The sequence below is a fragment of the Camelus ferus genome, chromosome 4 (assembly GCF_009834535.1).
Source record: "Camelus ferus isolate YT-003-E chromosome 4, BCGSAC_Cfer_1.0, whole genome shotgun sequence".
Lineage (NCBI taxonomy): Eukaryota > Metazoa > Chordata > Mammalia > Artiodactyla > Camelidae > Camelus > Camelus ferus.
The window spans coordinates 10,143,487-10,171,470 of record NC_045699.1 but is presented as its reverse complement, the minus strand read 5'-3'; the positions used below and the strand labels follow the sequence as shown (position 1 = coordinate 10,171,470).

Below are 27,984 nucleotides of genomic sequence, written 5' to 3'. Positions count from 1 at the left end.
CATGGGGGTGAGGGGAGGGGGATTGCTCGGAGAGGTCCCAGATCTCGAGCTAGAGTGTTGCCCTGCCTCTCTCCTGGAGTCCCTCAGACTCACAGCACCACTGTCCTTTCCTGTGAGTTTGGGGGTACTCAGGGTGCAGCAGCCTCAGCAGCAGTACTTTGCTTTGGGGGATGCTCTGGGACCGAGGCTGAGGGAAAGCCTTGGAAGTATTGGAGCTGTTGACTGTTAACCAACTACCTACCCTCTTCTCTGAGAAGGCACACTAGGCTTAAGGCATGGTCATGTCATCTTCCAGAAATGTTTATCCTGTCAGAGCTGCCTGGGGAGTTCCAAAGTAGTGTACTGGAGCCCTAAGCCTTGGGGGCATTTTCTGACTTCGGCAGTTTCTTAGAATATCTTGCTAGGCTGTGAAACTGATGTCAGCTGGGAGATGTGAGTCAGCTTTGACAGGAACTCCTTTGAAAAATGGCTACTCATGTTTAGAAGGGTGTGCCTGTCAGGAGATAGTCACTGACGTCCTGCTGTGTTGGACACAGTTCAAGGTACAAAATCAAGTCCTGTCCAGGATCTAACACCGAGGGTGGGGAGCAGATGTCATACTTGATGGCTTGTGTAAGACTCTTGGGAGGCACAGACAGGAGTGGCAGTAAATGCTTATACATTTTTCTTTTCTTAGATTCTCGACTATCTCTTTGCACATGGACAGCTCTGTGAGAAGGGCTTCGACCCTCTTTTAGTGGAAGAGGCTCTGGAAATGCACCAGTGTTCAGAGGAGAAGGTAGGAACCTTCATGCTTCATGGGAACTCTCTGGTTAATAAGAAGGGGCAAAGTAGACTATCCTGGGGGTCCTCCTGGCTCACAACCCACATCCCTTCCAGTGACTACAGACAGTAGTTGCAGCATAGAATCTCCTGTATCCAGACAGGCGTTTGGTTACTTTGAGTCTGTTTGGCTTAGATGAAGCATTGGGTTGAAGACTCTAGAATCCTGGCGTGGGGTGGCGGGAAGAGGGAAAAATGACCTGGGCAAAAAGCCCTGCTTCTGTATGACGGGGGTGACTGCTGATCTCTGCTGAGCCTGCTGCCTGGAGAGAAGCCACTTCTGGATTCCACATCCTGCCGGGCAGGAGTATGGATGTGGATGGTGGGACCTGAATGGTAGCGAGCTTGGGCCTCGGCTTGGCTCCTGAAGGATGACTGGCTGTGGCATCACCCTGTCCGTGCCGGCTTCCCCCACGGCCTCCTATGCTTGCTCGGGGACCACAGAGAAGCTCTGGCCAAGGATGCAGACGCCCTCAGGCAGCTCCGCACGTACTCCCTCCACTCAGCTGTGCTGTGTGGCCGGGCCTTGAGTCTGTGTTCTCTTCTTTTCTTTTAGATGATGGAATTTCTTCAGTTAATGAGCAAATTTAAGGAAATGGGCTTTGAACTGAAAGACATTAAGGAAGCTCTGCTATTACACAACAATGACCAGGACAATGCTTTGGAAGACCTCATGGCTCGGGCAGGAGCCAGCTGAGACCAGGCCCTGCCTAGGCCCTGCCACGGAACCACCCCTGCAGCAGTCTGAGGAGCCCACCTGCGGGGAAGGAGAAGGGGCACACTTCCAGGTTTTCTTTTGGGGGTGGAAGGTCAGGTGTGGAGGCTGTGCTTGCCAAGTCTCTGTGGGCCTAGGCCCTGAGCTGGGGAGAAGATGGGGAAGATCTGGGCATGTAAGTGCCCCTCAGAACCATCCTGGCTCCTTCCGTATTAAATGTATTTGTATTTTGAGAAGTGTCCTTCCCACCTCCGCCTTTCAGAGGGACTTCTCTGGTCCTTCTGGGGAATGGCCTCAGCTGACACCTGGCCCGGCTGCCAAAAAAGGAGTCGGGGAGAAGGGGTGGGAGGGCCAGATGCAGTGCTGCTTTGGGTCTAGATGTTTCCCTCCCCTGCATGGGGGGATTGAACTCTAATCCAAGTTGAGTGCAATTGAAAGGTTCTTCCAGGGTTTTATTTTTTTTTTCTCCTTTTAACAGCGTCACTTAGTGTTACACTGGCTCTGCAATGTCTCTGAGGTACAAAGAATGTCCCTTTTCCCTTGGGGGCCTGAGTTTGCCTTTTCTGCCAGTTAGTTACCATACTTTCCTGCCCCAGTCTGTTTCTTTTGGCCTGGTTTGGACTACTGTCCTCTGCTACCCAGGATTTTAGAGCCCCCTCCTCTAGGAAACAGTTGTCAATTTAAGAAATCATTGGCCCCTTCCCAGCACATCAAGTTGGAGAGAAACAGGACATGGTTTAGTCACTGAGCACTAACTCCACCTCAGTTCTCCTGGAGAACAGCCTTTCCCTCCAGCCCCCTGCTCTAGGATGACACAATGAATAACACCTAGTCATAGAAATCAGTCTCTTTGTTTTGTATTATGTTGTACATCATTAAAGATCTAAATACAAAGGATATACAGTCTTGAATCTAAAATAATTTGCTATTTTGATTCTTCAGAGAGAACTACTAATAAAAATCTAAAAGGTATGTCCTACTGTGATAATTTTTTCATTGCCAAAGGCTGTTTTACAGAGGGGTAGAGGTGGGTGGGTGCTGAAGGGATTTCCTGCTTAGATTTGCTGAGGCTAGAACAGGACCTAACCATTTTCTGTCATTTCAGAACTTTCTTCCAACTCTAGGCCTGTGTGACCCAGCAGCTGGCCCTCCAGTGTGCCCTGATCTTTGGTTCACAGAGGTACGCCTAGACAAGGGTCTTTTTAAACCTGTCCCGGCTTGGTTTCTGGGCCAAGATATTTATGTATTCTGTACCAGAGGCAGGACTGGATTCACTGTTTTCTCTAGTGCTCAGTGCTGTTGTATCTGATGGAACTAGACTCATCCTTAAAGTTTCGTGTCCTTATCCTTAATGCTATCCCACAGCCCCTCTGGGTGCCCTGGTGGGTCTCTTAATTTTTTTAGCGATCATGTGAGGCGGGGGTGCAGAGTCTTTGGGCTGGGAAGCACCAAGCTGGAAAGAAACTGCCCTCTGGTGGTCAGATCAGGCATGGCCATTATCTCAGGAAGCAGTCCCTCTTCTGGCCTTTAAAGTGACTTAAACCCTTCTTTCAAAACCTGTAAGTTACCCTGTAGGAAATTAAATTTTCCCATCAAAATGGGCATCAGGGCAAGGCTTTGACATATGAACCTCAGTTTGATCCAGGGTAGCCTTAGTAAATGATGGGCCACCTGGAGGCCACTTGGTATTTGTCTTAAGCTTCTGCTGAAAAGACACAGCAAGCAGTATACCCGTGTATGTGTGTAAAAATTCTGCTTCAGAGTCTCAGACTACTGACCAGCGCACTCAATGCCAAGCTATTGAACACAGGCCATTAAAAGGGGAGTAGATGGCCAAGGTAATCCTGGATGAAGGTGAGACTAGGAGAGGGACTTGCCTGATATCCTTCAGCTATTCATTGAGGCGGTGTGGTGGGTGAGGACTCAGGAGCCCGGGACTTGACGGCTTGTAACAGGCAGATGGCCTCAGCAAAGGCAGCGATGGGACAAGAATAATGCAGTGATGTGGGCACCCTCTTCTGTCTAAATACTGGATTGCAGGAAGTGGGGGGAACAAAGCATAAAAGCATATCCCACCTCTGCTGCTGTTAAAGACACATCAAGTTAAAGTTTATTCATTCTCAATTTTCAAAAGCTAACCTAAAGCCCCAAATCAATTTCTAAGGGCTGATGGGGCAGGGCTCACCCTGTCCCCGCTCACTAGTACCAATGTTTTATTTTTTGGTCGAGTCCTGAAGAAAGGCACAGAATTCAGCTGATAAAGCCTCTGGGCTCAGCAAGTTATCTTCCCCAGCTTGTGACCTCCAGCCTGTAGGTTACCATTGACCACCCCCATCCTCTGATCCCCAAATTCAGAAACAACTGCAGGATTATTAGACCCAAGTATGTTTCCACGCACAAGGGGTCAGTAGGACAAAGTCTCCTCCAGCCCCAAAGAAAAGGGAAGGGCATACCAAGTTTTTCAGGCTGATCAGTCCTTCCTTACAGATGCTCTTGGGCTTGGAACTGAGGCTTGGCCCTGAGAGAGGCAAGCACGGGCAGGACCAGGGAGTATCTGCAGGAGGGCCTGGCAGAGGCCCCTCTAGCCCGAGAGTCCAGCCACCCCATCCTGGCCTCCATGCTGCTCTAAGACACTGCCGTCCTTGCTGGGGCCACAGCTGGCCTGTGGCAGGCCAGGTATAGGTGTAGCTGGCTCCTCAGACTCTGGATGCACTTGGATTTCAGAGCCATGATTTCATCCAGCTGGGTCACAAAATCTTCAAAATCCTGAGAAAGGAAACAAAGGACAAATGGAGCTTTTGCTGTTGCTGGCTCTCTGGCAGATCTGCTTTTCTAGTCTCTTCTTGCAGGAAGATTTCAGAGCCCAGGCCCTCTCTCCAGCTGGAAAACCTGCAGAATAGTCACTGTGGCACAGGGTGGGACCCACTTCTCTGCATTTGAGAGACTTTCTATGTGGAGAGGTATTTTTGCAGGGCAGAAGGGTGATTTCATAAGTACTTCTGGTCTGTATGAGGCAGGTCACTGTTACTGTCACAGGGAGGAGCCCCAGGAAGCCCTTTGGGAGGCAGAATGGCAAAGGACAGAGGCTGGAAACATTTTAGCCTGGAAATGGGGAGTGTAGCACCATCTCCCACCTGTCCTTGCACCCTCTCAAGCCAACTCAGGACTGGCAGGAGGAGACCCAAGGCCTCAACAAGGTTAGTGTGACAGCAGACCCTTGCTGCACATACAACTCTAGCAAACAAGAATGATATCAAAATCGCTGCAGGTTAATTCCCAATCACCCTGAGGGGCCAGCCAAGATCACTTACATTAGGAGCCAGTTGGCTCATCAGGGTCTCCTCCTTGAAGCCCAGCTCAGCCATTTCATCTAGCTGTTCCTGGTGTGCCCGGATGACCACCTGCCTGGAAACCAGAGGGGATGCTGTGATCCTCTGGGCTTCCCATCTCTCCCGGGCAGCTTTCTGGAGCTGAGCCTCATTTCCAAGCCAGGAGCTGCTTCTGCCTGACGAGGTCAATGAGGCTTTGACCAAGACCAGCTCATCACCACCTCCTGACCCCTCATCTTTTCTTCTCAGGCCTTGTCAAAGGACTATGAGTACCAAGTGAGATACTGGGAAAGAGACAGGGGCTTCTGGAGCTGCTCCCTCCCTGCCCAGGTCCACTGAGGAACAGGGCTGGATGCTGCTACTCTGCAGGAGCTGCCCACAGCTTCCTTGCACAAAAGCTCAAGGCTGTGCCACTGCAGCGGGCACACTTACACAAGGTAGAGTCTGTGGCCTAGTCTGCTGTCATTTCTATTTCCTATGTTGGGGGGTGGGGGCAGTTCAGGGACCAAAGCAGGAGGGTTTGAGCTGGAAGCCAGAGGATCTGCCTCTTGTCAAACCCTACGGATGGGTAGAGACCAGAGACAGCAAGATTGTCCACCTGGGAGAGGTAGGCTCCTCACCTGTACATCCCTGCATGCCCTCGTCTTTGTCCATGGCCCAGGTGGCAGGAGCCCTAGCAGAGGGCTGCAGCCTCAGAGGAAGCACCTTGTTCCCACAGGCCGGCCCTGCCCTCCCACTCCTGGACCTGACACTGAGGAGGAGCCCCGCTAGCCCTCTCTTCTCTTCTTTCACATTCTTGAACGCTCCTCATTCTGCTGCACTACCCACAACCTCCTGTGGGGAAAGCAGCACAAACCACCAGCCTGTTTTTCACCTCCTCCATCTTGGGAGGCCCCCAGCTTGCCTTGGCTCTGGAGGCACAAGGCTGCAGCTGCTGTGTCCCTGGGCAGCACTTCCAGGAACACAGACTGAACAGAATGAAGAGGATTCTGATCTCCCTAGAGGTCTTAGGCTTGCTTACTCGGTCAGATCCTCCCTTCTCTCGCTCACATCTCAGCTCTCCCAGCCTGAGGGTCCACCCACCCTGGCAGGCTGGCTCCAATACATTTTATTCCTGCTGTTCATGTCAGATGCATCTAGGCAGGCTCCCTTGAAAAGTGGACAAAAAAACCTTTCTCTAGTCACAGTACAGCTCTGACACTGAGCCAACCACAGCCACCCCCAGAACAGACAAAACGTTACGCTTGGGTGGTGGGGTAGGGGTGCCAAAGGGGCTCAAGCCTTAGTAGGAAAGTCCAACTTACTGTGCGTGCCCCAGGGCAGGCTGACGGAGGGTCCTGGAAGAGCAGCTGGATGCCAGGGGAGAGTATGGCCTTGCTAAGTACCTTGGCAGTGGCCTGCGTCTGAGCCATGTGATATCCTCGTAGCAGTGCAGCTTGATGGTGTCGGTGGACAAACCCAGCTCCTGCCAACTGAGCCTTGCCGGATGCTTTCTCTCCTGGGCCCAGGGCTGGTCAGCCACATCACTGCTTCCTGTTTGTGGAGTGAGTGTAGGCCCAGGGTGGGGTCCCCCGGTATGTATGGTGGGGAAGGGTTTTCCTGGGAAACCCCGGGAGCCACCTAGCTCTGTCTCATCTGCGGCATCATACGGCTCGGGGGAGGAGAGTGCAGCCTCTCTGCTCTGGCAGGCCTCCCCCGGGTCAGCCTCCTCGCTGGACAGTTTGTCAGGTGGGTGCTGACGGATGGGTGATGGGGACAGAGCTGGAAGGTCACACCCAGGCTTATTGTCAGGGGGAGATGACGAGAGCCACAGGTGCCCAGCTGTGGAAGATACTGGCAGGACTGCCTCTTGATCACCAGATGACACTGTGTGGCCCACAGCTGGTCCCTGTGTCGCTGTGTGCCACCAGACTGTGCACAGCCCCATCTTGGGCCGGCTGCTCCAAAGGAGGACAGCCCTCATCGTCTGGGCTCTCCAGAAGGGACACAGTGAGGGGAGCCATCAGTCCAGAAGCATATTCAGAGCATTCGCCCAATTCCCCTCGAGAGTTTTCTCCTTGGAAAGGGTTGCTGTTTTTCAGAGCTCTGCTTGCCTGCGTTGGGCTGTCTTCACTACCTTCTCTTAGAGGTGTGCTGACTGTGTCTCTCTGGTCTGGAGAGCGCAGAACTGCAATGTGGGTCAGTGAGAAAGCGAAACCATCTTCCTCCAGGGATGGCGAGCTGCCCTTACCCTGCCCAGGAACCTCACTTCTGAAGGCATCCTGTCTGAGGTCAGAGGTGGGGCCGCCCCCTCTTTTCTGGCTAGATGCAGAGCCCGCCTGTGAGCAGTAAGGCTTCTCCGCCAGGTCTTCCCTGGGAGAAGGCCCTGGGGAGGTGGAGCCCTCCGTGCTGCCCCCGTCCAAGGGCACCGTTCTTGGGCTGCAGTTGTGGTCAAGCGCTGTCCTCCCATGGCTTGTGGAGTCCCTGGAGTACCTCCAACTTCCAGGTGGAACCTTCTCATCACCGTCTGTCCTGGGGCTAAGAAACAGACTCTGCTGCCCTTCAGTCACCTGCTCCTCAGGACCTTGCTCCCTCTGATGAAGGAAGAACGAGCCTTCGCTCTTCTTTAGGGTGTCTCTCTGCTTTGTGGTCCTCGGATGGGGGACATGTGAAAAAGAATCTTCACTGAAATCACTGTCATCAAAGTCCTCAGCTTGGGCTCCATCATGGCTCTCAGAACACGAATGGAAGGGAGGAGGGGTGTCACTCTGGAGCTGCCCCTCTTGGGGCCGGTACTGGCATAAATACCTCTCCAGTGGCTGGTACTTTAACTTCTGTTGGAGGAGAGGTGGCTGCTGGAACTGCTGGTGATAAAAGCGCAAATGTTCCTCCCTCTCCTTCTGATGTGGTGGGATGCTTGTCCAAGCTTCAGATGCAGTCCTGGTAGGAGTGCCCCCCTTGCCGCCCTGACTGTACTCTGCTAAGTGGTGGACGTTGCCAAAGGAGAGCTGAACTCGTGACACAAGCTGCTTCTGCACTGGCTGCACAGTCTGCACTTTCTTGCACTTGGAGGGCAGCTTACTGCGTGCTGGTTCTTCTGGGCCAGAGGCCCTGCCTCCCCACCCAGCAGTTTTGGTGCCGATTTGATTTTTCCCAGAGCATAATGAAGCTGACTCTTCTTTTTTGGGGGCTAAATATCCAGACCGCGTGGTTCCCTTGATAGAGCTAGTCTGAATGACCCACTCTTGGGGAGGACTGCCTCCAGAGTCACCTCTTTTACCAGGAACCTTAGATACAGGAGCAAAAGGGATATTGGCTGGGTGACTGGCCAGAGGATGGGCCTTCCCTTTCATGGAGCCAGGTGCCCCTGTGAGTGACTGCTGAAGCCCCAGCCTGACTTTTTTGGGAGAGCACTTGTCCCCTGGCAGGGCCACAGGAGAGCTCTGAACTCGTTTTGGAGAAGAGTTTCCAGATGTTCCATTTCGACTGCTAGCTGAAGTGCAACATTTAATGCCTTTCTTTAGTTCTTTGACCCTGTAAATGACCATTTTATGTTAAGTATGTTTTCTTGCATGTTCTGCAATTCCTTTCCTATAGCTTTCAGGGAAAACAAAACCAAAGAAAAATATTACAAGGTCTGGGAGTTACCTTTTTTATCTGGGGGATAATAAGAGGAAATGGGGAGACTATTTCAGCATGAGATACTTCTCTTCACCTGAATAAAAAAGACCAGTGTCTTCTCTGGGGATATAAGCGTGCACCCAACATTCCATGATCAGAAGAGTTTTGGAAATACCCCAGTCCCATGTGACAGGCAGGCCAGAGGAGCCAGTCTCAGAACTGCACTACATCCACGCAGGGCCCATGCCGCGCTTCCTGAAGATCGAACTCAGGAGCCTAGTGACCACATCTCACCCACTACTCCACAGAGCCTTCTTTTCCTGCAGACCACCTCCTTTCAGGTTTTTCTGAGAAAACGAGTTCCCTCAAACCTGCTAGGCACTTAAAGGAGCAAAAGCCCTCTGGAAATAAGCAGGCTTTGTGCTAATTCCGTTAAGGAAAGAACAACCTGTCTACTCCCAGGGTTTCTAACCTTAGCACTAGTGGTGTTTGGAGCCAAATAATTCTTTGTTGTGGGGCAGTCCTGTGCACTGTGTGATGTTCCTTGCAGCCAAGGACGCCAAGCAGCATCCTTAGCTTCTATCCACTAGATGAGCCAGCAGCATTTCTTCCCAGTGACAACAATCAAAATTATCTCTAGACATTGCCAAATTCCCCTGGGTGGCAAAATCTTCCCCTATATAAGGAAATAGAGAGCCATGCTCTATTCCATAAGGGGAATTTTACAGAACATGGAAATCCAGAATTAACTCTCTGCTAGGATTCAGTTGCCAAGATCAGAGCCTCTTACTCTGTGATCCTAAAACAAAATAAAAACAGTATAAGAATTTAGATTTACAAGGAGACATCAAGTAAAACGTGACTTTCCAGTGGTTGGTTTGTAGATTCTGCATTAAAATCCCCTAGGAGGGGAGCATTACTTCTGCCTGGGGTCTCCTAAAAAATGTCTTTCTCATTGTTTTGGTTTTAATCCAATCCTCAATGGTAGACAAATGACCCTTCTGGCCATGACCAAGATAGTAAACCTGACACTGATACTTGACTTAAATCTTTCTTTTAGGTCTGAGAAGTAAGGCAGGCAGACAACCCAGCTAAGCAAAGAGACATAGGATGTAACTAAAGACACGTGGATTGTGTCCATGGGCCTTTGTTTAGGTGTTGCATAGGGCGTACATACAAGGAATGGGCTGAGAGGCGCCACAGCAAGTCCAGATGGTTCCAAGTTACTTCCTGTTACAAAAATCTGAGCTGTTTTAGTTTCATTAAAACAGAAACACCAAAATTTCCTCCTAAGAGTCATAGTGAATAATTTTAGCAACCTGAGAGAAAAAAAATCTTATAGGTAGCTTGGTCACTGATGCTAAATGCTTCTAGTGTACTCTGCCTTTTACCACAATCACTCCCGTTTCTCAGCTCTCTTCTGATCCACTTGTTAGGAGTCCAGCTGGAACTTTATTTTTGGACTATTTAGCAACATTCTAGTATGTGGAGAGATGAAAATTTTAAATCACAGAGGAAATTTTAAAATAAGCAATAAACTCATCCTCATCCTGTGTGTGTGGATTGTTAACGACAAGCACATAAAACAAATGACTTTAATACTTATTTTCAATAATTTATCAGACTGCTTTGAATGGAAGAAATTATTTCTATTACACTTTTTCTGTTTTTCTTAAATCAAAATTATTTCAAATTTCTCAATCGTACTCAATACATCCCCTCTGAAAAAGGACTACCTTCATCTCCCTCTGCTGAGGCACTGAGAGGAATGTCTCCTCTGCTCCTAATGATGCAGTTCTTACTTCAAGCAATTGATTCAATGTCTCTGATTTGGGGGAGCATTTGCAGTTATGAAACAAGATCAATTTAGGGTTAATGATTGTTGAAGCTGGGTAATGGATACATAGAGGGAAAGAACTTCAAGCCATACTGGATTTTGTGGGAACAATTCTGGGTCATCCCATGTTTTCTGATAGTTTGTGAAGTAGCCTCTTCACTGCCTTCTAGCAGTGCTAGTGCGCTGGCATGAGGAAACCTCCTTGAGGAAAACTTAGTTCAGGGATCTATTACAGGCAAACCTCATTTTACTGCACTGATTTACTGCACCTTGTGGATATTGCTCTTTTTTTTTTAACAAATTAAAAAGTTTATGGCAACCCTGCACTAAGCAAATCTATCAGTGCCATTTTTCCAACAGCACACTCAAGAGATTACAGTATAGTGTAAACATAACTTTTATATGCACTGGAAAACCAAAAAATTTGTGTGACTCACTGAACTGCGATCTTCACTTTACTGCAGTAGTCTGGAACGGAACGCACAGTATCTCTGCGGTATGCCTGTACCACCACTGTTGTTACAGTTAGCATGTAATGAGTGCTTACTATGTGCTGGGTGTGGTGCTAAGCCCTTCCTACCTGTCACCTCACTGATTCCACGTAACTGTTACATGAGGTCGGTGCTATTATTACCCCTTTCAGATTAAGGCAACTGGGGCCCGGAGAAATTGAAAACTTGCCTGAGGCCACTCAGCTAGCTAGTGGCAGAGGCAGCGTATTGGCCCAGAAAGTCTAACTCCAGAGTCCACTCATGTAGCCACTTTGTAAGTGGTATTTCCTGTTTAAATGAGGTAAGGTACACAGAGGGTCTCAGTCAAGCCCTGACACACAGGAGGAGCTCCTCCTTTCATTCACAAATATTTAATTATGCATCTACAAGGTACCAAGTACCGTCTGGGCTGTAGAGATACAGTGGAGAGTAAGATAAGATTCCTGTTCTTACAAAACTTAAACGATAGTTTATCTTTCCTTCTCAATGAATTTCATAAAATGCCATGGATACTAAAGAGCAATTAAAAGAAAACCCAGGTTCTCCTCAAATAGTTTGTTAACTTTGGAGGTAGCTTCTGGGAGAACAAGCAGGAGGGGTAAGACAGGCCAGGCAGCAAAGCAGCCAGAGGAAAGGCTGGTAATGAGAGCGTCTTCACGCGTACAGGAGACACGTGACCCGAGCGTAAGCGATGGGAGGGACCCTGACAGGATACCAAAGCCACCCCAGAAAGAGCCCTGACCTGGCAGTCAGAGGTGCTAGCTCTGCCACCAACTGCCAATGAGCCCTTTTAAAGCTCCCTCGCCTTTTCTGGGCCTCAGTTTCCCCTTCTGTAACACTTCTGGACCTACATAGCTCTGAGTACTTCTGCTGTGACATGTGACATGTATTTTGTCCCTAACAATAAGGGCTGAGGCTAGTAGGGAGAAAACCTCACTGAGCCTTCCACCCTGGGGAAATACTTTGTTTCCTACTAGTCATTTAAAAGCCACTGAAGGAGCTACCTCCTGAACAAGGGAATGTCACCTTCCTCTTGTCACATTCACACTTGTAAGATGGCAGGGCCTACCTACCAGGTCACATTCTTCAAATGACCAACTGCACGTTCCCCTGGTAGTAGGATTACTGCCCCAAGAGGCCTGTGGAGGTCAAGGTCAGATCCTTGTGTGTGCATGAGAGAGAGAGAGAGACACACACACACACACACACACACACACACACACACACACGACCTGCCATCTGAGAGGGACTCACTGGTCAGCATAGCGCAAGGTCAGATCCTTGTGTGTGCATGAGAGAGACACACACACACACACACACACACACACACACACACACACACATACACACACGACCTGCCATCTGAGAGGGACTCACCGGTCAGCATAGCGCAAGGTATTCAGAGTGTGTTCGGTGGCCACATGGCTTGGTGAGATGTTGGCGATCATGCAGGTTTTGGCATTGCCGATGAAAGAATCCTTCAGAACCTGTTTGAAACAGAAGGCAGGTCAATGAAGTCAACTAACAAAGGACATACTGGCGACTTTGTGCAAGACAAAAACCCAACCAACCCAACAAACAAAATAATGCTCACTTCAGCACTGCTCAAAGAGATACAAACCTCTTTAAAAAAAAAAAAACTAATATTTTTTTCACCCATGAGATTAAGAAAGACTTATACTACCCTGCCCTGGTGAGGGGCTAGGAAAAGGGCACTCCTGTACACTACTGCACTGCCCATGCACCATGTACCGTGAATTGGTACACGCCTTTGGGAGGGCAGTTTGGCCATATGCGTCAAATGTAAAAAATGTTCACACTCTTGGTTTGGTATTCACTCCTCCAGGACTTTATCCTAAAGAGCTTTTTGCTCTATTGATAAAAAAAAAAAAAGTACACACAGAATATTCATTACAGTATTATTAAAATTGAAAATTTGGAAAATCTAGGAGTCTGTAAACAGGGAACAAACTAAATAACTGTAAATTGAATACGACCGTAAATAATAATTATGTACATAGGTGCTTGGAAAGATCTAAAACTTGTTTGAAAAATGTAAATGATTCTATAAGTGGATCTACATGTGGAATTATTGTTTTTCTAATTAACTAGGAACACAATTTCTGGGGATGGGGAATATATTTTAAAAAATAATAAAGCCAATGTCAGAATCAGGACTAACCACCTATAAGAAGGGTTTCCTAGGTTCCTGGTTAAAACCATGTTTAAGAAGTCATCTCACCCATGGACCGCCAGTCCTGACTAGTGAGGAGATACGTCATAACAGGTTCTGCCCCGGGTCCTGTGGAGCCACTGTTCCAGCTGCACAGAGTGAGAGCCTCTCCCAGGACACACAGATCCTCACCTACACCGCCTTCTCCCAGTCTGTCCTCTACTGTGCACAGGACTTGGTGCAGAGGGGGGCCAGGGGCACCCATAACTGTCTTCACAGCCGTTTGCACCTGGGCAGACCCCTCCATGGGCTGCTCTTCTGCAGCCATTACAGATGCTTATTTTTTTTTTTCAGATGTTTACTTATTGGTGTTTCCCGATAATAAACACATTTTCATGTCAGAAAAATGGAAGAAAAAATTACATATGGTTCTACCACTCAGAATAATCGGCTAACACATGCATAATTTTTTCTGTGCAGTCTTTTTTTCTCATTTCATATTTTTAAACTAGAGATCTTGGTCATCCTTCTTATTAGTACCTGTCAAAAATCTACCTCATTCTTTTTAACTGCAGCCATTAGTTTTTATCTTGAAATACTGGTCTAAGTCTTAGAACTAAGAAAGTACCAAGTACAGCTACATACCATCTGCTTCGAAGACTTAGAGACTCCACTAAATCAACAAGATTTCTTTACATTAGAAATAAGTGGGTTGGGGGAGTGGGTACAACTCAGTGGTAGAGTGCGTGCATGGCATGCACAGGGTCCTGGGTTCATTCCCCAGTACCTCTGTAAAAATAATAATAATAATAAACAAACCTAATTACCTCCCCACCAAAAATTTTAAAAAGAAACAAAAGAAAGGAAGGAAAGAAAAACAGGAAGAAAGAAAGAAAAGAGCAAAGGAAAGAAAGAAAAGAGAAGAGAAAAGAGAAGAAGGAAAGAAGGACAGAAGGACAGAAGGAAGCGGAAAGCTGCTGGACGGTGACCACTGCTGTCCCCGCTGGAGCCCGGCTGCAGGTACTCTGTATGTATCTCGGCCTGCGGATGCCCCTCTCACCTCCTAGACTGAGAGCTCCTGGGAGGAACATGACTCACTCCCCTCCTCTCCCTCTGCCCTCCCCTCCTCCAGGTAGCCTCGTGCCTTGCTGGCAGCAGATGTTCTGCTGAACGAATAAAAGAATAGAAGAAGGAACATGTGAGTGAACCAGAACCAAAGCTTGTATTTAACTTTACCTGAGTTAATTTGCTTTGCCTGAAAGGAGTGTGGGTGTGTTCCTGATCCAATGCTCGGATACATTCCTTCAGCTGCAAAGTGGTAGAATAACGATCACATCAGGTATTACGTGTAAAGAGAGAATAATAGATCAAATTCTTCTTAAATAAACCATATGCATGCAATCCTCCAAAAGGAAGTCATAATGCCCTGGTAGTTTCTTGTTCAGCAGGAAAAATCAAGCTAGCCTGGGAAACATCATCCTATGCTAGCTGTGCCTAGTTAAGTGCCAACCCCCGCCACCCACCGCCACCAATTTAAAGGCTGTGATCCTAGGATTAGCCCTGATAGTGTTGAACAGACAAACCCAGGGGCCTTCCCACAGGTCCCAGAGTCCGACTTATGTGGTGCTAGTTCTGGCTTGCCAGCTCGCTTCTCTTCTTACAACTCTTCCCAAGCATAGATGCACTTAGAGAAAATGTCTATACACTCCCCTGCCTCCCCGCGCACACATGCACACCTGTAAGTATAGATTCAAATACAAGTCTGAATGGGGCAGGAGAAATTCTAGCGTCAGAGCTGGGAAGGAACTGAAAAATCACCCAAGTCTACCTCTTCATTTAAAAAAAGCGGGGACTGCGGCAAAGGTAAGAGCATGCCACTTGCTCCTGGGCACAGCCCTTCAAAGAAGTGCTCATGAACATCACCAGGGCCAGCAGAAACCCGAATAAGTAGATCTCTAGGGGCAACATGCCCATTAGAAAGAGCAGGGGTTGGGGGACAAGATCAGGGAGGAGAGATCTATTTCTGAGTCATGCATCTAGGCTAACCCGCAAAAATGAGAAGAAAGAGGGGGAAGAGAATGGAAGGAATCCCTTGGAAGTGCCAGTGCTGGGAGCTCACAAAGAACAGGTAACTAGCCTTGAGAGTTTGCTGTGGCTGTTCTTGGCAGCAGCCACAGATGCCACAGCTAACACCTCCCTATCCAAGAAGCTGCAGGATTGTAAGAAGGTGTAAGATAATTTCTTCCTTTATTACAAATTAGTCCAGTATCCCCAAACTTTAGCACTGGGAAGATTCTCTAGAAGAGACGAACCAGTAACCAAACCCAGTCCCTGAGTTGCACCTGCCCCTCACATACTCACATCCAGTGTGGCTACCAATTTCTGTGAGCCCTTGGGTCCCTTCAGCCCTGCTGAATCAGAATGGAAAGTAGACTTTACTAAACTCTAAGGGAGAACCAAGGGAAATACCCAGGAAAGAAAGAAGGGGAACCTTTGTGCACTTCACAGAGCACAAGAGTCTGCTCCTATGCTATGAGGCTTGTTCCCAGACCCCTTTACACGATGTTGCCCACGTGAGACAGACAGTCAAGCCCCAAAGGTCTGTATGACTTTATAGGTACTTATTCCTAGGCTTCCTAGTTAATTCCTGGACCATAGTTTTAAATATGAGAATCACAGATTTCTTGCTAGAGGCTGTGGACCCTTGGCCAATCCACTTAACCTCAGCCTCAGAAGCCTGACCTACAAAGTGGGGATAAGAGAACTTGCTTAACTTACCTCAGAGTTGTTGTGAAGACTAAACTGACTAAGACATAGTACATGCGCAAAATATATTGATTCCAGGCCTCCCTGGAGAAATGGTAGATTCCAGGGCTAGAGTAGGGAAGGCATGTGACACCTTGTAGTGCCAAAAGGTAAGGAGATGCTCAAAAATGATGAGGGGGGCATGTCACAAGCACACAGAAACCAACGTGAAATAACTCCCAACAGCCAAAGGTGGGATAACTTGAGCAAGAAAATGATAGAAATGGATTCTAATCTAGCAAATAAAAGAAATATCCACTTACTGTTACAGATAAATAATCAAATAAAGAGAAAAAACAGCCCTTACAGTAGAAGTCCAACTAATTAATGTAGAAAAAATGATGGAAATAGAAAAATCTCTTCAGGTAAACACTACAGTAATAATTGTTACAGGTAAGACTCATCAATGGATGCTAAAATTAGGCAGCAAAATGTGATGTAAACAGGATATTTGCATAGTTTCAAAGTATCTCTCCATAGATACTTCTTACAAAGGGAATAATCATAACTTCACAGTGGAGAAACCTAGCACAAACCACCTTAACTCAGTGATGAAGTTTAACATCCCCAGTAATAAGACATACTGACTTCATGTACCACCTGGAACAATAAAGACACTGAGAAGGGTACAGCTTCTGTGGTATTCTTGCTAAAAATTCATTACCTCAGTCTAATCATGAGAAAACAGCAGACAAACCCAAATCTAGAGACATTCTGCAAAATAAGTGGCCAGCATTCTTCAAAGGTGTTAAAGTCATGACTGACAAAAACGGAGGAGACTACAGAGTGGTGACAACTAAATGTAATATAGAATCCTGGACCTGAAAAAGAGCAGTGGTGGGACTACTGACAAAATTCAAACAAGGTCTGTATATTAGTCAACAGAATTAAACCAATATTCATATCATGATTTAGATTATTTTACTATAGTTATGCAAGATGTTAACATTAGGGAAGCTAGGTCAAGGAATGCTACATGTTTATGTCTGCAACTTTTTTAAAATCTAAAGTTATTCAAGAATTTAAAAAAATATTAAAAAGATGCTGATTCTCTCTCACTCTCCAAATTTATCCCTCATGAGGCCTGGAAATAATGGGTCTAGCTGGACACTTCAGTTCTGATGAAAAGGACTTAAATAATGTGGAGGGGCACAAGGCAGCACTATGCAGCTATAAAAAGGAATGAGGAACATCTCTGAACACAGCCATGGAGTGAGCTCCAGGATACTGTTAAATGAAAAACAGGGAAGTGTAGAATAATGTTTGCAGTATGCTACCTTCTGTTTTTCTCTGAGAAATGGGTGAATACAAACACATATATTGGGAGAAAATGGTTATCTATGGGGAGGGAGGTAACACGGTTGAGGGGACAGGGATGAACACTACTTCTCTCAACATGGCTCATCTTACAATTTTTACTTTAACTGAATATGAAATTGGTAAGCTTAAACACACAGAGAAGAACTATTTCAAGTGACTTTGCAGCACAATATTATGGCTGTACATTCCTAGTGGGAAACAATCTAAGGGTAAAAAGGAAACTGCAAAGAAATCTTAATCTGAATTCAGTAATCATATTATGAGTAATATTAACATTATTTTGATACACATACATATTGAAGTAGAGCAAATAAATTATATTAGTGTTGTTAGGAACGAATAATTTTAGCATGAGAGAAAAAGGAGGAAAATATAAATTCAAAAAGGTTAAGCAAAACCCCTGGAGTCTTCATTTTGCATTAACTTATTAATATGAATTCCTGATATTTTTTCCTTAAAAAAAAAAACTAGGAGGGAGGGTATATAGCTTAGTGGTAGAGCACATGCTTAGCATGCACGAGGTCCTAGGCTCAATCCCCAGTACCTCCTCTAAAAAAATTAATAAATAAACCTAATCACCTACACCCTCCCACCCAAAAAATCCCCCCAAAACTATTGCCAAGTTCTGTCCACCAAATCAGCCTAGAAGCAAGGACTGTCACAGTGGTAGTAAACACCACTAGCACTCCTAATTGGTCTCTAAACACCATTTCCCTCTAAAACCAAGGCTGTTGAAGAAATGGCTAATTCAAGGTCTGGGGAAGGAAATGTACAAGATGAGCCTAGAACATCCTGTCATATTAGAAAGCCAGGGACTAGTAGGGTTGGGTCAAACAGACTTAGGAACATACTTGAAAGGCTCCCATGGGCCAAAACTGTACAATATAAGCAGCAAAAAGAATAATGATAACACTGAGTTCATAATAATACAAAAACAAACAAACAAGGAAACAACAACAAACTCACGATCATATTTAGGTTACCAGGACATCAACTCATTTTGAAAACCGGTGACTAAAGGCAAAGAATCAAGGATTTATCTTGCCTTCATTCTATCAATTATATTTCAGGATAATCAGATAGTTGAGGGAAAGTTCTTTCCAGCTAATAAATACAGAAAGAGTATTAGAATTAGAATACCACCATTTTGGGATCGCTAATGAAGCAATGGCTATCGGTAATGCTCATTGACGGCTGCTAAAACCATAAGGCAAAAAAGGCTGATGGGAAACATTATAATGGAGGAATTAGACTGACAACATTTGAATCTTTCTTAATGCTCAAAATCACAAAAAGAGACATTCTCCATGTCCTGATGTGTTCCTATAGGAAGTCTAAGAACTTCTCATGAATTATTCTTGACAAAAAAACCAGAACCTAAATCTGATCAAGCCTCTAGATCGGTATTTTCCCAATTGAAATATATGAGCCACAAATACAAAGCATATATGTAATTTAAAGTTATTATAACAGCCACATTAAAAAGAAATAAAACCAGATGATCAGAGGAAGAGAAAGCAGGGAAAAAAGGGAAGAGTTGTCTAGAATTGCTGAGAAATTATATATTATATATACTATATATATAAAATTACATATTTCAGTTAATCTGACACAAAGACATTTCATCATGTAATCAACAGGCTAAAATATTAATGAGATATTTTACAAGCTTCAGTGTGTATTTTACACTTAAGAGTATATCTCAATTCAGATTAGCCACATTTCAAGTGCTCAACACCCACATGTGGCTTAATGGCCACCATAACGCACAGCACAAATATAGATCTTAACCACTTTACAGAAAATAGAGGATAGGGTACCATGTTAAACATTGACATGGGGATGCAATCAGCTTTATCCAGAATGTGAGAAATTTTATAGGTCAAGTGACCCAGTTTTCTTCAACAAATAACATTGATATTGAAAAAAGAAAAAAAGAGAGAGAGAGAGAGGGACAGAGGAAGAACTGATATGGAATAAAAGAGACATATCAACCAAAAGCAAACCGAGGATCTTATTTATATCTTGACTTGAATAAATCAAATGTGAAAAGACATTTATGGGACAACTGGTAAAATCATAATACTAGGTAACAGGTAACATTAAGTAATTATTTCTTTAGGTATAACAATGACATTATGTTGTATTAAAAAGTGAGTCCTTACCTCTGAGATACATATTGGAATATTTGTGGAAGAAATGACATGATGACAGGATTTGCTTTAAAATTATCTAACTAGGGGAAGGAAAGGGTTGGTTACATTTTTCACATGCTGAAGTTGCTGACAAGAATTTGGGAGATCGTTATACTATTTGTTCTACTATTGTATGTTTGAAGAATTAATTTTATAACTTGATGAGAGGGAGAAAGCTTACCTAAATTAACCATTCAATCAACTACAGAAATACTTCTCTGTTCCCAACTGGCAGGGATGATCAGAGGAAGAGAAGGCAGGGAGAAAAGGGAAGAGTTGTCTAGAATTGCCGAGAATCTGACTGGGCAGCCTCCATCTCCAACCTTGGAATCCCATAGCCAGACAAGAGAATGCCCTTGCTCTGGCTGATTCCACTCCACCCTCACCCACTTTGGCTGCATGTAAAGAGGGGCAAAATCTCTCAAGAATGATTTTTAGATGAAAGGTTTTGAGAAACTTACAGCCAGAAGACTCTGGTTTATTTCGGCACCTTCCATCTTTGTCTGTCTGTCTGAGTCTCTGGCATCTGCTGCTCTTTCACTGCCAGCCAAGTCAATAAAAGAGATCCTAGAGAAAAGACACAGTAGGGATGACTTCTTCAGGGCTCTGGTTTATTTCACATCAGCCAGCATTTTGTGACGGCAGGAAGAAATTAACACTGGCCCATCTCAGGAAAGAAAAGACATTACTGTCAGCTTTCCAAAATTATTACAAGACTCTGATCTGTCAGTTACTGCTGGCACTGTTCACTCAGATCCTTCCGTTGGTTTTAATCATTTGTGAGAAAGTATGATTGAAATTAATTAAACATTCTTCCCATAAGACTAAATGACCACAATGCAAATCACTTAGGTGGCCACTTAGATAATTAAATAGAAACTTCTGTGGGCTGCTTTCCAGCCCCCAAAAAAGGACTCATTACTCAGAGGTGAGATAGGCTCATCCATCACTGTGGCAGTTTGCTAAGATAGCACCAGAGAGGCAATGAATGTACCCAACTGTCTTATGGCTTCTTTCAAGAAGGATGGATTAATTCCACCTCCCCCCACCTTTTTTTTTTTTTTTTCCGGCCTGTAAGCTCTCTGAGATGCATTTCCTACTATTCCTCTGCTGATGCTGTGTTTCACGTTAGAAGCAATCAATGTCCCTTTTAATAACTTAGGGTTGACCAACAATAGGTCATTACTTCATGGTTAATCAACTGATGGCACTTCAGTACAATGATTTATTTTAGAGCTAATAACTCTACTCTGTATCCCTGAAATAAAGAACTCCACGGTGGCAGGATGTCCTGTTGTTGACAACACATATTTCAAAGTCACATTAGGGAAAGGCATACAATGCAAGTCCCTGCATAATTCCAGCTCACCTGCCAAATGTCCTCTTGGCTGAATCTTTGATCTGAATTTGGATGACAGCATGGGAGCGGGAGGAGTCTGCATTAACTCCAGTGGCCCCGGTACTGCGCTCCTTGCTGCCCTTCAGGATCACCTGAAAATAAAATCCATAGGTGACTCCCCAAGGAGTAAACAAAACCCTCTGGCCCCTAAGAGTTGGCTAAGAGCAGTAGAGACCAGACATACAGCTTCGTCAGTACACTGCGGCTTTTTCCCTCTGTGTGGAAAGCTGCCTAAACACTAAATCATACAGAGTAAGTACCCAACAGCAATGAGAACAATGTGGAATACTAATCTTGGGGGAGAACATTCAATAGCTCAAGAGCTAATTTACTTCTTGATCTCATATACTCTTTTTAATATCTTTGATGGATTTAGCCTGACTAAAATCCCCAGGGCATAACTTGGCTCCAAAGTAAGGTCCCATAACACCCATCTATCGTAGTAACTGAAGCAAAGGACAGAAATGTGCATCACAGAATGAATAATCACATCCACCTGTTCCACCATGATGCAGTCATCAAGGAGACCAGGCCCAATGTGTAGGAACATGGAAGTGATGAGTTACCACAATTGCTGTGAGTCCGTGATTTCCCTTGAGACCACAGCCGCTCCAAATGGGAGTAAAGACTAATTTAGGACCCTCTGGCCACAAGGGAATGGGGGAGAAGAGGTGAAGCCTCAGAATTGGCCTCAAGCCACTGAAAACATAGCCATATATGAACATGCTGCCCTGATCTGGGGAGGACTGTTGATTACTGAGAATCAAAAAGGTGAAGAACTTTAAATATTTGACAGAATCCTCACAATAGCTTAACATGAGGTGCGTATGATAATTATGCCCAGTTTACAGCTGAGGAATAAACTCAGAGGTTGCTTTGCTCATAGTCAAACAGCTGCTATGTGGCAGAACCAAATTTCACATCTAGTATTGTCTGACTCCAAAGCCCATGTGGTTTTTACTACACTGTGGGGCACTTACTTATTTTGCAGTGAATTAGGGTAAGGAAGTCCTATCTCCTTTTTCCTCAATTTCTCAGAATTTTAATTTTTATCATATGGAACATAGGCCACAGTTTTCAAATTAAGAGTCTAAAAGTTGGGGTTAGGGGGAAGAGGAGGGAAACAGCAGTAGAGGACACGCTTAGCATGCACAAGGTCCTGGATTCAATCCCCAGTACCTAAGAAAAGAAAAGAAAGAGAGTCCAAAAGTTGATGGAGTCAAACTTCAACAACAGTCTTTAAAATAACAAGCAGGGTCAGGTACTTTCAAAAAATTTAACTAACTAGTAATAAGTTCCTCCATGGTCTAAGCAATAGCTATATCTGTAAAGGTCATCTGTATGTGAGATTTAGAATTGTATTTTAGGATCAAATTTTAAATGCCCTGATTTTGTAAATAGCTTGCTAAAAGTTTAAAGGGATTATCTGATGAATCCTTTTGTAAAGAGCAGAATTTATTCATTTAAAACCTGGCTTATCAACTGCATGGATAGCATGTTGCTGCTAATCAGAAATTAGAAAGACAGTAATCCCTTTTATTGGGTGTGGCAAGCGCCCCCCCCCCCCCCCCCCCCCAAGCACTGATAACTAAGCCTGCACACTGGCTAGGGCACTTAAGGCCAAATCTATGACTGAACCACCTAGTTTAAATGCACTTCCTCATCCTGGCCTCTCCCTATTGCTCTGATCTCACGCATTCATAGACGATGGATTACCACAGATCTGTATTATTCTTTTTATCAAACTTCTCTTTTTCATTACGAAAGAAAGACATGCTTCCTGTGGAAAACTTGGAAAATACAGGAAAAGTATTAAGAAGAATATACCTTCCATAACCTAGAGTTAACAAGTTTCTGATGCATTTATTTCCTCCCAGAGTTTTAGAGTTCTCAAAGCTTTTGATTTTTTTTGCTAATTTCTTTTGGTCTTTTACAAACCCTGTGAAGAGACAGGGGAGATCTTTTAAATGTCTACATTTGTGATTTGTGTAAGCGATAAGCTTGATGGATAAAGGAATGATCAGAGAAGTTAAATGGCCTATCCAACTCACTTATCACATAGGTAGAATGTGGTCAGGCTAGGGACAGAAGCCAGGTACCCTCTGCCACACGTGAGCAATGATGCCACTTCTGCCAGACTCTAATGAGAGCTCAAAGGGGCCTCCAGGCCATACTTGATCAGGAAATGTGGATACTGACAGGAAGCTCATGGGATGGCCTTGTGGTTGACCCCCAGGGAAGTCAAGAAAGATTGTCTTCTGAGGCTCTGTTACAGAGTTTAACATTTGGCTTTTCATTGCACCTTGTCCACCATGAGGTACTAGGTACCTGTGAGTGCGTCTCAGAAAATCTAACACGTTGACGCAAACTTTCCTGACTAAATGCCTTTTAGGGAAAGCGTGAAGGCATTTCTGGTCCATGGGCCAGTTTCCTCAGCTTCAGTAACAGTCTGCAATCATCATGCTTTTCAGAAACTGTGGAATAAAAGCACCTGAGCTCTGAGGATTAAAAATGAGGCAGTCTGTGAAAATCATCTGACAAACTTTTGTAAATGACAAACTCTAGTGTGGCAGTTAAGAGTGAAATCTGAAGTTAGACTGTCTGGGTTCACATGCCAGCTCTGACTATACAGTTGTTTGAAATTTTGCAATGTAAGAACTTTGCAAATCTCAGTTTCTCATCTATAAAATGGTAATCTCATAGGTTACTCATGAGTAGTATGTAAAATACTTAGTACCATGACTGGCACCATAAATTCTCAATAAATATTAATTTAAAAAAATATACTAAAGAACTAACATCTTTGTGTAAACTTCCAAAACTTAAACTATGTCTTTTACAAAATGTAAAATAATCAGTTTCATAAGGAATTAGAGCTTTACGGATCAACATGAGATTCCATGGGCTCCCCAGCACAATTAAAAATTTAAAAAAGAAGGAAGGAACGTAGGAAGGAAGGGAATAAAGAAGAAAAAGAGATGCAATCTATTTAGAGGAAATGCAAGCTTAGGAGCAGAGCAAAATTCAATCATTCTAAAAATCACGAGGCCCCCTTTTCTGCTCACTACCTCCTTCTCAAGTTCTTTGTTCCATAACTAAAGTCTATTGGGCAAGTTTTAAAATCTAGGTCCTTAGACATAACATGTTATGTGAGTAGTGAAATGAGGACCTGCTACAATAGAAAGTAGAGACAACTGCTGAATTCTGTGGCACTGGGAAATATTCAGGGATTTAGTAATGAGAGTAATAGACCTGACAAATTGAACTAGCATCCCCGTAAGCATTATGTGTACCTTATTACATCTCCTTCTCTATCACCCGACCCTATCATCTAGTATCATCCACATGTTTCAGGTTCAGAAAGGTAAAGGACATACTCAAGGACACACGGTGCTGGGACTCAGCTTTGTCTGGTTATAAGGCTTTGATCCTAAGCTCCCTGCACAAATACCAAAGATGGACTATGAGTACTTCAGTATGATAGGCACTGTGTAGAGACTAAGCATCTATCACTGGCATACAGCTGAGGCTCCTCTAGGGGAAGCTCTTGCTCTGTGGGCCTCTGCTACCAACTACAGCCAAGGCAATGACAAAACATTAATTAGAAGTTTGGGAATGGATACACAGAAGTATGTGAAATGTCAGTAGGAATGACTAAAAAACCAGAAAATCTCTGCAACTGAAAAAAATGCCAGTTGTTTGCCTGACAGACAAAATCTTGACTCCAAATCTGGATGGGTCACTGAGTCCTCCGTAAAGGCAGGGAAAACCTGGTGCCTGCATTGGTAAAATCAGGTAACAAAATACACCTGGAAGGAAAAAGTTCCTGGAGGAATGACAGTCCTGTGTGGAAAATGAAGCTGCAGTTGCAAGGGCAGGCGACAAATGGCCATGCCTGAGTGAGCTGGGGGTGATCTGTGATGGTGACGCACATGAAGGTGATACCTGAGGGTGACACTTGAGCAAACACATGGGCGATATCTGAGTGAGAGTGAGTAGTGACACCTGAGGGAGAGTGAAAGTGTGACACCTAAGTTAGCAAGTGCTATTGTTTCAAGTCAATAAATGTTTATGAGGGTAACCATGTCAGATATCCATAATTTATATCAACTTTCCACTTTCATCTCAGCTGGCTCCCTTCTTGTACCTCATACGCATTACAGACTGAGGGTATCAGTGACAATACTATGTTGACTAACATACCTTAGGATACAGCGGTGCCATAAACTCTCCCAGAGTGAGACTGATTTGACACCAGATTGCCCGTTAACACAGTTATGACCCACAGCCAAGGGACTTCTTTTTAGGATTTCATCCTTTCCCATTTGATTGATCTAATTTTCAGGGACAACAGCATCATGAGAACCAATGCCCCTGAAACTCCAAGCCAAATGAAGGAATGGCTACGGCAGATAGGGACAAGAGGACCACAGGGAACAGGTGTATGAGAAATAATTTCTTTAGGACTCTACAGCGGAGGGAGCTCTGGACAGGTTAAGAATGGTCACAGTCTTCAACACGTACCACACACTTTGGTTCTGTCCTGCCTTTGCAATCACTGTAAAGGGGCTCATGGGTGACTATCTAAAATAGCCACACACAGGTGCCATCCTTGGATTTTGGATCCCAGAACTCAGGAATCTGATAATCACACAAATACATGGTCCCAGACCTTAGAGAAAATTCACCTATTTGTCCCAGGAAAAAGAAACTGTTAGAAAAACACACATATCAATGGTGGGCCATCCCACCATTTCACACACCAAAGTCCCTCAAGGGGTGTACTGTGAAGCTGTTCTAAAGGAGGGTATTGTCAAGTACCCAGCCTGTTCTTCCAGCCTTCTCCCTTTGACTCCAGCCAGGCTTGTCAGATATACTAGAATGACTATAATGGCTGTGTGTTAGAATCACCTTGGGAGCTTTTAAAATAATACCCGCTTTCATACATTGCTGGTGGGAATGTAAAATTGGTGCAGCCACTTTGGAAAACAGTTTGGCAGGTCCTCAAAAAGTATGACTAAACAATTCCACTCCCAGGCATATATACTCAAGAAAACTGAAAACATATGTCCACATAAAAACTTATATGTGAATGTTCGTAGCAGCATTATTCATAGTAGCCAAAAAGTTAAAACAACCTGCATGTCCATCAACTGATGGATGAATAAAATACAGTATATCAATACAATAAAATATTATTAGGCCATAAAAAGGAATGAAGTACTATACATTCAACAACATGGATGAACCTCAAAAATATTATGCTAAGTGAAAGAAGCCAGAGACAAAAGGTTGTATATTATGTGATTATATTTATATGGTATGACCGGAATAGGTAAATCCATAGAGATAGAAATTAATGGTTATCTGGCACCAGGGGCAGGGGAAATAAGAAGTAAGTGCTAACGGTATAGGGTTTCATTTGAGTGTGATGAGAATATTCTGGAATGAGATAGTGATGATGACTGCACAACTGTTTGAAAATACTAAAAAAAATCACTACCTTGTATATTTTAAAAGGGCGAATATGAAAAAGCAGATTTTCAAATACCTTGGGAAGGATATGCAAAAACTAGAAAATAAATTGTCTCAGGAAAAGGGAATGGAAGGAATATTTTCATTGTACTTTTTGAATTTCAAATCCATGTGATCGTATCACCTATTAAAATATTTAAAATAAGAGTATTTCCTATTTCCAGAAGCCTTTATTAGAGCCCACTACCATAAAAATACATAGCAGCAGCCTTTGAAACTGGCCCCAAAGTGTCCTCTCATGCATTAAGCTCTCCTGCATGCTCCACCTCCCACTACCAAGGTGTTGAGACAACATTGCAGTAAAAGGAGCCATCCTTCAGGGGAGGGTTCATATTTCATAAGTGTGAAGTGGCATGTTTGTCACTGCCCATTGCCTAAATCTGAGTCCATCATACTTGCTAGATAGCAAAATGAAGTCTTTCCCTGTACTTTGGCTGCTCTGGTGGGATAGTAAAGGAGGAAGAATTACCTCTAGGAGAAGCTGCACAGTGTCCACCTGAAGCTCTCGCAGTCCCACTATCTGTACCACGTGCTTGCTGTCTTCTCTTGCGAAGAGCCTGCAGATGTGAGAGCACGGTTGGTACGGCAGAGCTCCTGTAACAGACTCCCCAGACACCATCCCACCACTTTCCCATTAAGCAGCAGTTTTTCTGTTTGGGTGGGATTGATGTGCATTCCCCTTGCCCACCCCCACACCTCCTGACTCCAGCAAACAAATCAGCATCTCTGGCTACAATGAAAAGAATGAGCGTATAACCCAGACCTATGCCAATCTGTGGATGGTGCTTTCCCGGCTACAATGATTGGTTTAGGAGTGGAGATGGGATCTCTGCTGCTGAAAATAAAGTCCTAGTCTCTGGGTGTTAGGTGCCTGGGGGTGAGGAGCTCTCTTTTTCTCTCAGGAAGTGAAAGCATGTGGCCTTGGGAACAGTGGCAGCCATTTTGCATCTACAAAAGAGACAATTTTGGAATGAAGATAACACCATATAAGGCAGAGCAGAGAGATGCAAAGAAACTGGGTCTTTATAACATCCCTGAACTCCTAGAGTAAAAAGACCCTTAGGCCTCACTGTGCTCTAGGCTTTCTAGATACATGAGCTAATGTAATGATTTCCCTAAATGCTTAAGCCAGCATGAGTAGGGTTTTATTTTACTAATTGCAGTATGAGTCCTGATACGTTTTCTAAGGCAGCTGGGAAGAACTGGTGCTGCAAATGAAAGCCTCAGGCCCGCGTGTAACGTAATGAGTGGTTGTGGTCTACCACAGTCATTAAACTAGATCCAACAAGGCGCGTGTATTGAATCTATCAGAAACTAAGATTATTTTCTCCCTTGGTAAGATACTGATTAAAATTAATAATGGAATTTCACTTCATAGCCAAAAAAGAAATGATTTTCTCTAAAGAATTTTTTCAGTCTATACCTCACCCCAAGTTTCCAAATTTTTACAGAAGGACTGAAGGAAAACAGCCTTACCAAGGCCCATGACCTGTCAGAAGACAACCAATTGGAACAGTCAGGCTTCTGGAATAAAAGAGGGAGCTAGCTCTCAGAGCCCTCACACTACTCCTGAGCATCCTCCCCAGGCCCTGTACCCTGAACTCACCCCAGAAAGGTTCCTGATGAACAGCCGAGAATGTACTGCTATATTTTTAAGTCATAGAAGCAAGAAATACATTTCTACCACTTTTTATGCAAAGGTATAAAAACTTATCCTCTACTTTAAAGAGTTAATTTTAAGATCTTTAAATTTTGGTTTCTAG

General features: G+C 44.6%; 2 protein-coding genes across 4 annotated transcripts in view; one reads left to right on the top strand and one right to left on the bottom strand.

Annotated features, from left to right (window-relative positions):
* Positions 1-2,509, top strand: part of UBAP1 (ubiquitin associated protein 1) — a 51,763-nt gene extending 49,254 nt beyond the window's left edge. For all 3 annotated transcript variants that reach the window (XM_006182718.3, XM_006182717.2, XM_014557625.2), the window contains 2 exons: positions 677-778; positions 1,379-2,509. In XM_006182718.3, coding sequence (XP_006182780.1) covers positions 677-778; positions 1,379-1,519 — 243 coding nt within the window. In that variant the 3' untranslated portion in view covers positions 1,520-2,509. The remainder of the gene's footprint in view (positions 1-676; positions 779-1,378) is intronic.
* Positions 2,510-2,636: 127 nt separating this feature from the next.
* The window catches only part of KIF24 (kinesin family member 24), a 59,641-nt gene continuing 34,293 nt past the window's right edge, over positions 2,637-27,984 (bottom strand). Inside the window, 9 exon segments of the mRNA XM_014557628.2 lie at positions 2,637-4,303; positions 4,849-4,942; positions 6,171-6,760; positions 6,762-8,379; positions 12,172-12,281; positions 14,204-14,275; positions 19,749-19,854; positions 20,657-20,778; positions 26,691-26,778. Coding sequence (XP_014413114.2) covers positions 4,163-4,303; positions 4,849-4,942; positions 6,171-6,760; positions 6,762-8,379; positions 12,172-12,281; positions 14,204-14,275; positions 19,749-19,854; positions 20,657-20,778; positions 26,691-26,778 — 2,941 coding nt within the window. The 3' untranslated portion in view covers positions 2,637-4,162.